The following is a 15,710-nucleotide window of genomic DNA, read 5'->3' as shown; positions in this document are numbered from 1 at the left end:
AACTCACTGTTTCCAACAAGGAGCTGGCCTTTCTTGGGAGACTGGGTTGGTTTAGGTGAGCTCAGCTCAGGATCTGTTCAACTTTTCCTGTTGTGTGTGTGAAAAATAGAAATGACTGAACCAGAAGGCACAAATACGAATATGACTGGAAAGCTGTCAGAGGTAGGGCAAAGGGGGAGGCCACACAAACCCTCAAGACACTGGAGGCTGGAATCCCCCTGCCAGTGGCTTTTGTGGGTTTGTTTTTAAATCCAGTGGATGCTAAATGCCCCTGCGGGGTGCGGTGAAGGCGAGGAAGGGGGGCAGCAGGGCAGGAGGCTGTATTGCTCGCTCCAGAAGACTGAGCCTCTTTTTGAGAGTGTTGCAGAAAGCATGTCATTCACGTCCGTGCTGCCCAGGGAAGGACAGGGAGGTTGGATGTTACCTCCTGCCTTTCAGAGAGTGACTGAAATAACTGATTAAGAGACTGTTCCATATGCCAAGGGCAGTACTGAAAAGAGAGTCCAAGAGTGAGGGCTTTGTGTCTCTGCTTTTTTTTTTTTTTTTTTTTTTAATCCCCGGGACTGAGTCTCACTCTGTTGCCCAGGCTGGAGTGCAGTGACATGATCTCAGCTCACTGCAACCTACGCTTCCTGAGTTCAAGCGATTCTCCTGCCTCAGCCTCCCGAGTATCTGGGATTACAGGCATGTACCACTATGCCCAGCTAATTTTTGTATTTTTAGTAGAGACAGGGTTTCACCATGTTGGGCAGGCTGGTCTTGAACTCCTGACCTCAGGTGATCCGCCCGCCTTGGCCTCCCAAAGTGCTGGGATTACAGATGTGAGCCACTGTGCCCGGCTGTGCCTCCACTTTCAGTAAAGGGCTTCCTCTCCACTCAGACTTGCCCAGGACCTCCAGATGTACTGTGACGAAAATCATCCTGGTGGAGGTGAAGCTCAGGAGAAAACTCGCCAGGAAGGAAGATGTGGTAGTGAGAGCTCTGGACTGGGAGGGGGACCTTCTTGTCCTGGCTGTGCTGACAGAGGAGCCGAGGGGCTGTGGAGGGTCCCCCACCCTCTCTGGGCCTCTGAGACCTCAACTGTGTGATCAGGGCATTTGGCTAGACAAAGGCCCTGTAAGATTCCTTCCTGTCCTAGGAGTTTATGATTTCAGCATCTGTCCCCTGGGAAGGAGAGCCTAGAAAACACGACAACCTGTTTGTTGCGGGTCCCTGCGTGTGTGGCTGCGTCTGGACCTTGTGGGTGCCAGTTAGCTACATTGCCTTCCTCCAGCCATCTGCTCTTGGACCCTTCCCTGCTCATGGGCAACCTCACAAAAGGCTGGATAGCAGGAGGGAAGAAGGAGGCACTGACCGTACGGGCCTCTGGTTGGGAATGAGGTTAGACCGCCACCAAAGTGAGTAGGGAGATCATTCATTGATGGCTCAGGGGGCCCCACCCCACCACAGATGGGGCAGGTTTGGAGGTGTCCCCCTGACTGGGGGGTTTTGTCCCATGACATCATGTGGCTTATCACAAGTCTGTTTATAAGAATCACATTGGCAAGGGCAGGAAGGGGAAAAGTCAACCAAAGGTAGAGTTAGGAGGTCTTCATGGGTCCTGGGGAGGGAAGCCCAGGTGCTGGGTTCTTAGCCTCACCAGGCACTTCCCCTTGTACACCCTCCCTGTTAGGTGGGCTCAGGGTGGTGGCACGGCCTCCCATGGTGAGCGGTGGCAGGAGTGGCCACTAGGGCTTTTGCCTGTCCTGCTGCATGAAGCCTGCTGTTTCTTTCTTGTGAATGCAGCTAACTCATTACCTGCGGTGCTCACGGTGGGGTCTCCTGAATGGGAAGAAGAGGAGGAGATGGATCTTAGAGCCTGTAAGGAGTTGAGGCCTTTCTCGAATCCGGAGCTGGGGCTGAGGGATGCACTCCAGTGCCTCAACAGCAGTGACTGGTGAGGAGATGCCTCCCCCATGTGCTGTGTTCTGGCCAGAAGCAGGGGCTGTTGCAGAATAGCTTCTGCCCCTCAACTTCCCTCCTCTCCCACTCTGGGGTTCCAGCACCATGGAGCGTAAAAGCCAGTTTGGATTTTACGTGCATGTAGATATGCGTGCGTGCATATGTGCACGCATACATTTTGTGCGTGCATGTAGATATGCGTGTGTGTTTATGTGCGTGTGTGCATGAGTGTGTGGCGTTCCTGGCTTTATGTGTGTGCCCTGGGACCCTCCAAGCAGCCTATGCATGGCTCTGTGGTGTACCAAAGCCAGGCATGGCAAGGATGCATTTGATTCCACACCATGGGGCCCAGGAAAGGCCGCAGCCCTTTATTTCTCTGAATGAAATTGAATCTGCTCCGAGCGCTCCTCCCGCTGTGGGGACGCAGGACCGTGCAGGACTGTGGTCATGAGCAAAGCGATGCCTCGGGCTCCAGAACATTTGTGAGAAGCCCTCCCTGCCTTTGGTCCTCTCTGTTCAAGTGCCTTTTATTGAAGGTGTTGGCTTTGTGTCAAGGACCCAGACAGGTCCTGGGGGTGGGGAGGTGGGCTTCCATACAGCACTGTCAGAGCTGAGGGCCAGCCAGAGGCCACATAAAACTGGCTTTTACTGAGTGGTTAGGATTCCAGGCCAGGGTGTTACCCCAGGAAACCCTGCTCTGAGGCCATGGAATGGCACCCTGCTGTGGGAGAGGGTGGACCGTGATGGTGTGTGATGTGGGGCCCGTAGTCTGCAGAGGGGTGGGGCTCCTCCCTCCCCACCTGCCTGCAACAGAGCCTGGCCTTGCTTCGCAGGCAGATGAAGGAGAAGGGTCTGGTGAGCATCCAGCGCTTGGCAGCCTGTCACTCGGAGGTCCTCACCGGGAGGCTGCACGACGTGTGCTTGGCGGTGACTGGGGAGGTGAGGCCCCCCAGCCTGTGTGCTGTGCATTTGGCCCCACTGCGGCTGCTCGATGCAGTCCGCTAGCAGCTGTGGAGGGGCCGTGGCTCCAGAAACATAGGGATCCCTGCTTATTTCTCAGCCTTCAGCCACTGAGGTAGGAGGTAGCCACCCATTTCTCAGATTGGAAAACTGAGGCCTAGGGTTCCCTTATTTGTAATCTTTGGGAATGGAAACAATTAGAATCCCATGTGCCCACGTGTCGGCCTGCATGGTCCTCCGTACTCAAAATGCCTAAGGAGGGATGGAGCGTCCAGGGCCAGATCCCCAACTCTAGGGCAGTGGTAGTGTTTCCCAAAGTGTTTCTTTCATGGCTCTGGGCCTTGGTCTAGCTGGGTCCAGAGAGGCAGGAGGCTGCATTTGGTCTCAGCGGAGGCTGTGCCCTGCCTTTCGGAGTGGGCTGCTCCAGTGGGATTGGGGTGGGGATGAATACGGAGGATGCTGTTTTGTTAACACACAGGGGCCTGGGCTGTGTGGGGAGCATCTGCCTTCCTGCATGTGGCCTGGGGTCTCTGTTTCCTCTGCAAAGTGAGGCATCCAGAAAAAATACACTTACGTTCTCCCAGGTTAATTAGAGCCTCCGTCAGCACTACCGCGCTTCTCTTGGTACCTACTTCTCACTTGGTAGTTGCAAAGATCAAATCAGACATTCTTTGTAAAAGTGCTTTGAAGACGGAGGGTGCACATTTCCCATGGGCATGATAACGATGGGGTTAATAATTGAGATGATAACGAAATGGGACAGTTTTGCTCGGAGTGGCTGCAGGGTTTTAGTTTCCAGCGTGGCAAGGCCTAGGTCAGGGGAAGGGTGGGGGTGGAGGAAGAGGGTGGTGCAGGGCCCATTCTCTATGCATCCCAGAGCCCTTGGCAGGGTCCAGCACCCTGGAGGGCCCCTCTCCTCTCTCCAAGGTCACCAACCTGCGGTCCAAGGTGTCTCACCTGGCCATCAGCACCTTGGGAGACCTCTTCCAGGCCTTGAAGAAGAATATGGACCAGGAGGCCGAGGAGATCGCCCGCTGCTTGCTGCAGAAGATGGCGGACACCAACGAGTTCATCCAGAGAGCAGCCGGCCAGTCTCTGAGGGCTATGGTGGAGAATGTGACCCTTGCCCGTTCCCTGGTAGTCCTCACCTCAGCGGGTGTCTAGTATGTGGCTGCCTGTTGTCTCAGGAGTTGGGGAGATCAGGGAGGGTAAGGCAAGGGGAGAGGCCCTGAGATGTGAAAGAAGGAGGGAAGGGTGCAGGGAGGGAGGGAAGCAGGCAAGTGAGGCTGCAGGGCGTCCCTCTGGATGCTAGAGGCCAGGGTGATGGGTCAGAGGTTCAGAGTGAAGAAGGGGTCCACCTCAGACTTCACAGCAGGTGCCTCCCACTTAGCTGGGGGAGGAAGACCCCTTCTTCCCTGTGCCGGGCACCGGGCTTCTCTCCCACCTTTCATCGGCCAGGCCGGGGAAATGCGGGGAGCTCTGGCTGGAAGAAGAGGGGGCTGTTGCACTCCAAAGCTGGGGAGCACACCGTGGCTGTGGGAGTGCCCCGGGAGACAGGGCTGCAGAGGCAGCCTGAGCGTGGGCCCTGGAGCTCCTGCCACCCCCAGGAGCAGTGTTGCTTTCTGATGAAATGTGGGCCAGTGAGAAGAGAAAGTCGCAAAATTTCATTCTCCAGCTTGCCCCACTGGACCTCCTCCTGGGGAGGGGAAGGTATTGAGCTCCTGTTGGAGCCTTTCTGCAGATTTGTTTTCCCTGTCATTAAAAACCCACACTAAAAGCAAAACCAAAAGCATTTCCCAAGCCACTTCTCCCACACAGCAAAAGGCCTCTCCACCCCATAAGTGGATCATGACACCGATGCATGAGGTTTCTCAGTAGCCCCAGGGGCCTGTTGGACCAGCTGGGAGACCTTTAGTAATTGTACCATAGCATACTGCAAAGGGTGAGATCCTGCCCAGCCACATCGCCTGGGTTCACATCCTGATTGTCACTTCACTTCTCTGTGTCTCAGTTGACTCATCTGTAAAATGGGGATAATAATGGTGTCTACCTCATGAGGTTGTTATGAGAGGTAATTGAATTGACTCATGAAAGCGCACTTAGAACGGTGCCTGCCCGTACCTGACATTCACTGAGTGCTTACTGTGTCTATAATTAACTTAGGAGAAATGAATTGTATTTTTTTTTTCTGGATGCCTCCCTTTGGCTCAGCTTCCTCACCTGCAGAATGATGATGATAATAGTAGCTGATGAGGTAGATGTGAGATAATAGATAAAAGGTGCTGGCATGGAGGGACAGGCAACTGATCACTGTCAACAAGAACCAGAGTCACGGCTTGTGCATCTGAGTCCGCTGGGATCTTGCTGAAATGCAGATTCTGGTTCAGATGCCAGTGCTGCTGGTCCATGGACCATGCTGAGTAGGGAGAGTTCTGATGTCCCCCCACTGTGTTCCACTGGGGTGGGACTCTAGGGGACAAAAGGGTCAGTGCTTTCTGATGGAGTGTGGACACAGAGGCACTTTGGAAAAGGTGCCATTCTGACAGGTTTCTCTTATAGAGCTCAGGTTCCGCTTGTTATGGTCACCAACTCACCCATGAATCCCTCTTCTCCCTCCTGTCTCAGTTCAGTTCAGCAAACATGCATTAAGCTCCTGCTAAGCACCAGGGATGTGTCAGGCACCAGCACGGCAGTGGGGTTGCCACAGAGGGGGAATCAGGACTCCAGCCAGGACACTAGGTAGGGAAGCACCAGGGGCCTGGGGGCAGAGAAGGCAACCAGCCAGCCCTGAGGGGCCTGGAGCACGCAGCTTAGCTTCCGTGGGATCCTGCAGAGGGACAGGCAGTGGATGGAAGCTATGTCCTTCAGCTCTTGTCTCATCCCATCCGTCAAGCCAAGCCCATTCAGCAAGGAGTCCTTACTCCTTGCCTCCACTTTCTTGCCTTCCATTTCCCCTCTGCCCATCGAATGTTGTTCTTGTTTCTGCCTCACCCCAGTACTGTTCTCTGTAAGACCATTCAGGCCTTTTTGTTTCTGGAGATACTTAATGATCACACCTTTCGTCATTATGGATACAGCAGTGAAAAAGAAAAATGAAGCCCCTGTTGTTTTGGAGTTACTTCCTAGTCAAGGGAGACAGATAATCTGGTCCCCGCCCACAGGGAGCTGGCAGCCTGATGGGGGCCCTAAGGGTGTAACTGTACTTCCCTGGGGACAAAGACAGCGCTACCTTGGGTGGTGGGTGGGACGTCTAATTCTGCCTGTGGGGCTGGGGAAGGAAAGAAGAGGAGATACTGGTTAGGTAGGACTTTTCTAGGTGGAGGGAAGATGGAGAAGAGTATTTAGACAAAAGGAAGGATATGTGTGCAGGAAGCTCCCAAGAACAGTATGCATACGGTGTATTGGGGAAAGTTGTGTAGCTTCATGTCACTTTCCTTCCCTCTCCCGTTGTTGCTGTCACCCTATTAGTAGAAAGTGGGTGCTCTTTCCTCAAAGATTCCCCTCAGCTCACATGGGGACAAGTATTTTTGGAGCCTCTGGCTGGCATGAAGCATGGGTCTGTGATGGTAGATCCATGTTTGCCAGCCTGGGGACTTCCACACCACTATCCTGAGACTGACCCCTGGGCCATGATTTCCTTTCAGCCACCGGAACCCCTTGATCCGGAAATACGCGGCTGAGCACCTCTTAGCTGTGCTGGAGCAGATCGGCGCTGAGAAGCTTCTCTCAGGCACCAGAGACAGCACAGACATTTTGGTGCACAATCTGGTGAGGCTGGCCCAGGACTCCAACCAGGACACCAGGTAGGGCAGGGCCAAGGGCCTGGGGGCAGACAAGGCAACCAACCAGCCAGCCCTGAGGGGCCTGGAGCACACAGCTTCAGCTTCCCTGGGATCCTGCAGAGGGACAGGCAGGTGGGCAGAAGCTATGTCCTTTCCTTTCAGCTCTGGTCCCATCCCTTCCGTCAAGACAAGCCCATTCAGGGAGGGGTCCTTACTCCCTGCCTCCACTTTCTGGTCTTCCATTTCCCCTCTTACCCATTGAGTGTTGCTCTTGTTTCTACCTCACCCCAACACCGTTCTCTGTAAGACCATTCAGGCCTTTTTTTCTGGAGATATTTAATGATCACTCTTTTTGTTATTAAGGACACAGCGGTGAATAAGAAAAATGAAGCCCCTATTGTCTTGGAGCTTACTTCCTAGTCGAGGGAGACAGATAATAAATAAATAATTATGGTAATTTTAGATACATATCAGGGATATAAAGAAAAAATAGGCCGGATGTGTTCATACCTGTAATCCCAGCACTTTGGGAGGCCAAGGCAGGAGGATTGCTTGAGGCCAGGAGTTTGAGACCAGCCTGGGCGACATAATAAGATCCTGTCTCTACTTAAAAAAAAAAATGCTAGGGGTGGTGTTGCACACTTGTAGTCCCAGCTACTGAGGAGCTGAGGTGGGAGGATCTCTTGAGCCCAGGAGGTAGAGGCTGCAATGCAATGGAGTTGGTGGGGGGGTGCGGCTGCTTTAGACTGAGGGTTCAAAGAGCCTTTTTTAAGAGTGACATTTGAGTTGAGAGCTGAACTGCTGGCTACACAGAGCCGGGCTCTTTGAGGATCAGGCAAAGGAAATGTCACAGAGGCCACTGGATGGGAACAAACTTGGTGTCCAAGGGTGGGGACGGCCAGCCTGGTGGAGCACAGTGAGTGAGGGGTGGGGGTGAGGGTGGGCAGCAGGCCCAGGTCAGGGACATTCTCTTAGGCCAAGGTCAGGAGTTGGGATTTTGGGTGGTGTGTGATTGGAAGTCACTGGAGGGTTTTCTTAGTGGGAGTATGAGGAGGTGTTGGAGGATTTTAAGCAGGAGAGTGAGAGGATCTGGTTGACTGTCTTCAAAAGCTAGGGCTGGAGCCCAGTTCCTCACACTCCTCAGTTCAGGGCTTATTGCTACCACATCCGTTTGGATGAGTGTGTAGGTCTCCACCCCTCACTCCATCCTCGCCCCAACTGGAGACCATGTGGCACCTGTCAAGGCTCCAGAGGCCATGCCCACCCTGGATGGGTGAGCTCCAGGCCAGACATTCTCGTAGGGTACCCACGTCTGAGGGTGCTCCTTGAGGGATGTAGTGCCTGCGGTTCCTCCCGTTCTCCCCTGCTGCAAACCTTGCTGCGTGGCACCTCCTCGGACGTGCCCAGGAGCAGGACCGTGGGTCAGATGCATGTGTGCGCTCCAGCAGCCCCGCCCTGCCTGGGGTCCACATCTGCCTCCCTCCTGCCCAGCCTCTCAACATGTGGTAATTTCTGGATTTCTAATTTTTATCCATCTAATGGGTAGAAATGATAGCTCATCATTGTTTTAGAGTGCTTTGACCCCCTGCTTATTAATAATGAGTTTGAGTGTTTCTTTACACGCGTGTTAGCCTTTATAATTTTAAAAAAAGCCTCTCTGGCTGCCACAGGACTGGTAGTGAGAGAGAAAGGCAGGAAGAACAGCAGATGATGGCTGCCCCACAGTCCAGGCAAGAGGGGCTGGAGGTTCAGACTGGAGAGTGGTGGGTGGCTTCGGGTGTATTTTGAAGGCAGAGCCAACAGGATGCAGGTGGTAAGGGTTTCAAAGACGAACTGAAGATGCTCTTAAGTTTTTACCCTGAACAATGGCGAATACTAGTGCCATTTGCTGAGATGAGGAATATCAGTGGAGAAGTGGAAGGTTTTGCTTACTCCTGCAAGAATGGCCATAATCAAAAAACCAAAAAATAATAGATGTTGGCGTGGATGTGGTGAAAGGGAACACTTCTACACTGCTGGTGGGAATGCAAACTAGCACAGCCACTATGGAAAACAGTGTAGAGATTCCTTAAAGAAGTAAAGGTAGAACTACCATTCGATCCTGCAATCCCACTACTGGGTATCTATTGGGTATCATCATATGAAAAAGATACTTGTACACGTATCGTCATATGAAAAAGATACTTGTACATAGCAACACAATTCTCAGTTGCAAAAATGCGAAAACAGCCCAAATGCCGCATCATCAATCAACGAGTGGATAAAGAAACTGTGATATGTATGTATGTATGTGTGTATACACACACACACACACACACACACAATGGAATACTACTCAGCCATAAATAGGAATGAATTAATGGCATTTGCAGTGACCTGGATGAGATTGGAGACTATTACTCTAAGTGAAATAACTCAGGAATGGAAAACCAAACATCGTATGTTGTCACTCATAAGTGGGAGCTGAGCTATGAGGATGCAAAGGCATAAGAATGACATAATGGGCCGGGCGCGGTGGCTCACACCTGTGATCCCAGCACTTTGGGAGGCCGAGGCGGGCGGATCACGAGGTCAGGAGATTGAGACCATCCTGGCTAACATGGTGAAACCCCGTCTCTACTAAAAATACAAAAAATTAGCCGGGCGTGGTGGTGGGTGCCTGTAGTCCCAGCTACTTGGGAGGCTGAGGCAGGAGAATGGCGTGAACCCGGGAGGCGGAGCTTGCAGTGAATCGAGATCGCGCCACTGCACTCCAGCCTGGGCGACAGAGCAAGACTCTGTCTAAAAAAAAAAAAAAAAAAAAGAGTGACATAATGGACTTTAGGGACTCAGGAGAACTAGTGGGAAGGGGGTGAGGGATGAAAGACTGCAAATAGGGTTCAGTGTATACTGCTCGGGTGATGGGTGCACCAAAATCTCACAAATCACCACTAAAGAACTTACTCATGGAACCAACCACCACCTGTTCCCCAATAACCTATGGAAATAAAAAATTAAAACAAAAACAAGCAAACAAAACATTGCCTGGCCGGGCGCAGTGGCTCACATCTGTAATTCCAGCACTTTGGGAACCCAAGGCAGGTGGATCTCTCTTAAGCCCAAGAGTTTGAGATCAGCCTGGGCAACACAGTGAAATCCTGTCTCTACAAAAAATAGCAACATATTAGCCAGGCATGGTAGCATGTGCCTGTGGTCCCAGCTACTTGAGAGGCTGAGATAAGAGGATCGCTTGAGGCCAGGAGGGACTGGTTGCGGTGAGCTGAAATAGGGCCATTGTACTCCCGCCCGGGCAACACAGTGAGACCATATCTCAAAAAAAAAAAAAAAAAAAAAAAAAAAAATCACAAATCACATTGCCATTAAACTTGGGGCAAATACTTTGAAGAGTGAGTTTAGGGGGACTGGAGGAACGGGATGAAATGTCTATAAACAGCCATTCTTTGTGTAGCATCTACTAGAGCATCTAGTATATAATAAAGTGTTGTGTAACTCTGCCATGCAATGAGAAAAAAAAAGGACGTAGAAGGTTTTAGTTTGTTTGTTGGTTTTAAATGGTTGTTAGAGGGATGGAAGTCAAGGTCTAAAGTCTCTCCAGGTCTGCTACTACTCTCCATTCTGACCTCTCCCTTACACTAGATGATGGTGACGACATTTCCTTTTCCTTCCTAGAACTCTGTCCTTCCTGGTTTCCATGACACTGTACTCCGGGGATTCTCCTTGTCCCTCTGCGACCATTCTGCCCCTGACTGCCACCTGAGTGTAGGTGCTGCCAAGGTGTCTTTAGTCCTCATCTCCCTCTCCTGGCTTTCACTTCTGGTGGCTCCAGCCACCAGCAAAGTTGGAGCCTTCTCAATTCTTGCCTTCCAGTCCAGACCCTTCTTCGAGCATCAGTCCCCTATTTCTAAAGCCTCCATGGGACCACCCATCTGATGTCCTATGCCATCTGCAGTGCTGAGTGTCCCTAAATGAACTCATTGCCTCCTCTCCAAGTCTGCCTCTCTGTGTTCTCTCTATCGTTAAAAGTGACTGTTATTTACTGAGCCACCCAAGAGGCACAATGGGGACTCCCATACTTCATTGATTTCAAGACACACATCCTTCCCTGGTTTTAATATCTTTAAAATTGGCATGTATCTTACAATGACAGGCATTTCACAGTTGCTGTTGGGTTTCAGTTGAGCTAGGCAGTGATTATGACATAGGTATTTTTGTAGTTTTAAGAGATGGGGTCTTGCTATATTGCCCAGGTTGGAGTGCGGTGGCTATTCACAGGTGTGATCATTGCACACTACAGCCTTGAACTCCTGGGCTCGTGTAATCCTCCTGACTCAGCCTCCCAAGTAGCTGAGACAACAGGTGTGCACCACTGTGCCCAGTTTATGATGTAGTTATACTATCTGCACCTTCACAAACTTAGTCATTGTTGCTCACAGTATTATTTTGTGAATTAAATTTTCCATTGTAGGAACTACACTATGAGCCTTTATTTGTAAATTTTTAAATTTATTTTCAGAAATGATTTTTGGATGCTCTCTGGAGAATCATTGAGTTTAATCTGTTTAAGGTTTCTTAGAAATATTACACTATTGTTTGCAATTGAAATGAACCACTATTGTATATGAGAAAAAGCATGACAACATCAGTGGATATCCATTAGATATCAGTGAAGCAAATTCTCACTGTGGAAGGAATGACCAAGTCCCACATTTTTTGCAAAGCAATCACTGAGAAATTTACCTGACCTAAGGAAGAAAAATAACGACAAGCAATGCTATCTTCTGTTTCTGAGATAGCACATAGAAAGATTGCCCTCATACATGGGGCAGTGTCATTGGAGGCTATGGAAATCACCAGTTTTTACTTTTCTGATTTTCCTTAGTGGAAAATAAAGTAAGGGCACCTTTTACAAGTAATGGAGTCTTAGGTTTGAATGAAATATGATTTAAGATTTTAGATGCTTCCTGTTTCACTTCCAGCCAGCTACCAAATCCTGTGGTTTCCATCTTCTCAGCAGCTCTTGATCTGACTGTGCTTCCTTATCCTCACTGTACTGCCTGATTTCAGGCCTGCACCATCTTTTTCCTGGGCTACTATGGTGGCCTCCTAATAAGTCTCCTGGCCCCTAGCCTTGTCTCCACCGATCCATCCTCCACACTGCTGCTAGAGACATTTTGACTGATGTACAAATTGAATCATTCTTCAGCTTCCTATTGCATGCAAACTGAAGTCTAACTCCTTCATGTCTCCCTAAACAGGGTCCTGTGTTCTCCTCTGGCCTGTCTGCTTCCTGTGTCCAACCCCTGCTCACTATTCTCCAATATATCCCCCTGCTGACATGTCACACTGTGTTATAGACCTAAATAACCCTTTTCCTCTGACGTATCCCAAATCCCACCCCACTTGTGAACTACTTATCTGTTGAGCCCCAACACAAAGGTCACCTCTTCTATGAAGCCCTCCTTGATTCCCTCACCTGCCACCACTGTTCATCAGGTAGATTGACTACACCCTCCTATATTGTCCCACTTTACCCTTTCTCAGACTTCTAAATGTTCCATATTAGAACAAAATTTAGTACACTTTGGTATAGCCATTCAATGGAATATTTTGTAGCCATTAAAAAGGATGTTTATGGAGAATTTTAAGGGACTTGGGAAGATGATTAATGAATGATAAAGTGAAAAAGCTGAATACAACTTGTATATACATTCTGAAATTAACTAGAAAGTAAATGCCACATAAAAAAGACTATAGGAAAATATGTAAAAATTTAATAGGGATTTTCTCTTGGTAATGGGATTATGGATGATGTTTATTTTATTAATCTATTTTTTAACTGAGTAGGGATTGCTTTTGTAATTAGAAAAAGTATTAAAAACTCTCTTTAATTAGGGAGATTATGTAAAGCTGTAAAGCAAATTTATTTTGCATTTTGGAGGCTGTTTCTTTATCTTGCTCTCTCTCCTGTGGCAGATTTTATGGCCGGAAGATGGTGAATATCTTGATGGCGAACACTAAGTTTGATGCATTTCTGAAACAATCTCTCCCATCTTACGACTTGCAGAAGGTCATGGCAGCCATTAAACAGCGGGTGAGTTGTGGGGCATGAGTGGGTCATGGCCTTTTGGGGGTGGGGGTGACAGAGCTGAGCCTGGTAGCCTTCAAGTGGGTCAGGGGAGTGGGGAGTGGATTCCAGAGGTGTTGATTTCATCCACTACTCCTGATAGGTGAGATAGATGTGATTTCCGTCCTCTGTGCTCACACCTGGTTCTGCCCCCACACTACCTATGTTCCTTGAGCCTCCCTGGGCCTCCACGCCTTCATCTGTTAACTGGGGATCTTGATCTCTGCCCCAGCTACTTTCAGGGCTCTGGAAGGCTCAACTGTGACATCTGAAGCTCTCCTAGGTGGAAGGGATTATTGCCATTGTTATGTCTCCACTGGAATGTCTGGCAGTTCCCTGGAGGGCCACTCCTTTTGGCTCATGCTCTGTGTGTATTTTTCAAGGGAATAGAAGATAATGATGAACTTCCCTCTGCCAAAGGCCGCAAGGTGTTGAGGAGTCTGGTGGTGTGTGAGAACGGGCTGCCCATCAAGGAGGGGTATGGCTGCTCCTGTATCTCTGGGTTTCACATCTAAGACTTCTGACAGAGGCATCCTGCTTGTCCATGGCCAGGGGTGGCTCTAGGGTGGACGTATGGATCTGGGGTACCGCTGAGACCTAGTTGGGGCTGCAATACTAATAGATGAATTTGCAGGATGTGTTCCCCCCAACCCAAATCCCAGGGAGACCAAATCCTGAGATTGGGAGCATCTGCCAGTAGAAGTTGGTTCCTGCAGTCCCAGCTGAGTGGGTGGGGTTCCACTAGCATCGGTGGTTGGGCTCTCTGTGTGAGCTCAGTGTTTCCTCGTTCGCTTAGACCAGCATATCCTTTAACCACCAGAGTGGCCAGCCTGGGACTAGTACAGAGGCCCAGCCTGAACTAAGGCAGATGAGAAGGCATGGACTGAGAGGCTGGGAGGAGGGGGTATGGGGGTGCTGGGAGCAGTTAGAAACCAAACAGGAGTCTGATGGTCACGCCTGTGCTTAAAACTGAAGCCCTTCTGCAATGTCCTTGGCTGATCCCATCTGAACTCCTTAGCAGGGCACCAGGGAAGCCCCATGCCCACTTCTTCAAAGGTGACTTCCTGCCCCTCTCCTGATCTTCCTCTCTCGGCCTGACCAGAGCAGCACCTGGGATAAGCAAAACATGAAAGCAGCTGGTATTCATGCCCCTCCACATCCTCTCTCCCTGCTGTGCCTTTGCTTATCCTAGGTGCCATCTACACCTAGAACATGTCTATTGGTTCTGCAAGATTCAGCTCACCTGTCACTTTCTCCAGGAAGCTCTACCAGTCTGTGCCCCCATGTCCTCAAGGTGACAGGCTGGCCTGTTCTTCATACGTCTGTCAGCCCCATTGATGTATCTATCTCCCATTGGTCTGTGAGCTCCTAACGGCAAAGGCTGTGCTCTCATCTCATGGTTCTCAGTGCCCAGCACAGCTCTTGGCTCTCAGTAGACAATGAGTGTGGAATGCAGGAGTGAATCACAGAATGAGGGACAGTAGGCTCCGCTAGATGGGACCTGGGTGTAGGGCATGAGCCAATGACCCAGGCTTGGAGCTGAAGGTGGGAGACAATAGTTCTGCACAGAGCTGTTCTCATGCTGGCTGGAAGGGGCTAGGGGGCTGTGATGGGCATGTGATCCCAGCGTAAGAAAATGGGGCTTTTTACAATGTCCCCAGCTGCTGGGGGAGTGTGAGCAGAGCCTAGCCAGCCAGGGATCAGGATATAGGAGCCAGGCAGAAGGTTGGCCGTGATGACCTCCAAGGTCTTTCCCCACTCTTACATTAAATATGCACCAGTTGGCCAGGAGCAGTGGCTCACACTTGTAATTCCAGCACTTTGGGAGGCCAAGGTGGGTGGATCATGAGGTCAGGAGTTCGAGACCAGCCTGGCCAACATACTGAAATCCTCTCTCTACAAAACTACAAAAGTTAGCCGGGCATGGTGACACATGCCTGTAATCCGGGCTACTTGGGAGGCTGAGGCAGAAGAATTGTTTGAACCCAGGAGGTGGAGGTTGCAGTGAGCTGAGATCATGCCATTAAACTCTAGCCTGGGCAACAAGAGCGAGACTCTACTGTCTCCAAAAAAAAAAAAAAAAAAAAGTGTACCAGTCATTCTTTTGTGGATAGCCACTCCCTCACTCTGACTTCCCCCATTGCTTACATATCTTCTGAAAAGAGAAAAAGGCAGGAAGAGAGAGCCCTGACCCCTGACAAGGGGATGGGGCCCTGGGCAACAAGCTGTAGGTGGAGGGGAAGCTGGGGGTGGACTAAGCTGCAGGTGACACTCTTGTCTCTGCGCCACCTGCCTGTAGGAGGTGGCATGAGACCAGAAGTGGGTTCATTCCCCCGGGCTCTTCCCTGGGGGTCAGACGCCATGCTCCTTACCTAGGCTCAGCTCCAATGGCCCAAGGCTGGTGGGGTTGCGCTCCACACTGCAGGGCCGTGGGGAGATGGTGGAGCAGCTACGGGAGCTGACGCGGCTGCTGGAGGCCAAGGACTTCCGGTCCCGGATGGAAGGCGTGGGGCGGCTCCTGGAGCTCTGCAAGGCCAAGCCCGAGCTCGTCGCTGCCCACCTAGTCCAGGTGAGCACCGCTTGCTTTTACTCTCCCACCTGTCTCTCCTCTGGGGGATGCAACTTGAAGATTGAAAACTCTGAATGGCGTCGGACATTGTGTCAGACCCCTTGCTATGGAGTTGGCCTTTGTAACATGGAGACTACCTGGAAATGGCTGAGTGGGCAAGGGCACCGCCTCCTGCCGGCAGCTTGGAAATGCTCAGAGATGTCTCTTGTCCTTCTAGCAGATTTACAGCGAGGAGGGTAGGAGGTAGAGGTGGAGGATACTGTGGTGAGGCCTTGGGTTGCTTCTGGGGAGCTAGGTGCATCATGTTTGGGGGCAGAGCATGTGACTGGACAGG

General features: G+C 50.8%; 1 protein-coding gene across 1 annotated transcript in view; it reads left to right on the top strand.

Moving 5' to 3' along the window:
* TOGARAM2 (TOG array regulator of axonemal microtubules 2) overlaps positions 1-15,710 on the top strand; it is a 93,357-nt gene that overhangs the window by 61,298 nt on the left and 16,349 nt on the right. The window contains exons 11-17 of the mRNA XM_054547684.1: positions 1,786-1,936; positions 2,775-2,880; positions 3,829-4,064; positions 6,546-6,704; positions 12,657-12,774; positions 13,191-13,285; positions 15,184-15,376. Of these exons, the coding sequence (XP_054403659.1) occupies positions 1,786-1,936; positions 2,775-2,880; positions 3,829-4,064; positions 6,546-6,704; positions 12,657-12,774; positions 13,191-13,285; positions 15,184-15,376 (1,058 nt within the window). The remainder of the gene's footprint in view (positions 1-1,785; positions 1,937-2,774; positions 2,881-3,828; positions 4,065-6,545; positions 6,705-12,656; positions 12,775-13,190; positions 13,286-15,183; positions 15,377-15,710) is intronic.

Source organism: Pongo abelii, chromosome 12 (assembly GCF_028885655.2).
Source record: "Pongo abelii isolate AG06213 chromosome 12, NHGRI_mPonAbe1-v2.0_pri, whole genome shotgun sequence".
NCBI classification, from domain to species: domain Eukaryota; kingdom Metazoa; phylum Chordata; class Mammalia; order Primates; family Hominidae; genus Pongo; species Pongo abelii.
Note: the sequence above shows the minus strand (reverse complement) of the source record. Positions and strands in the feature narration are given on the sequence as shown.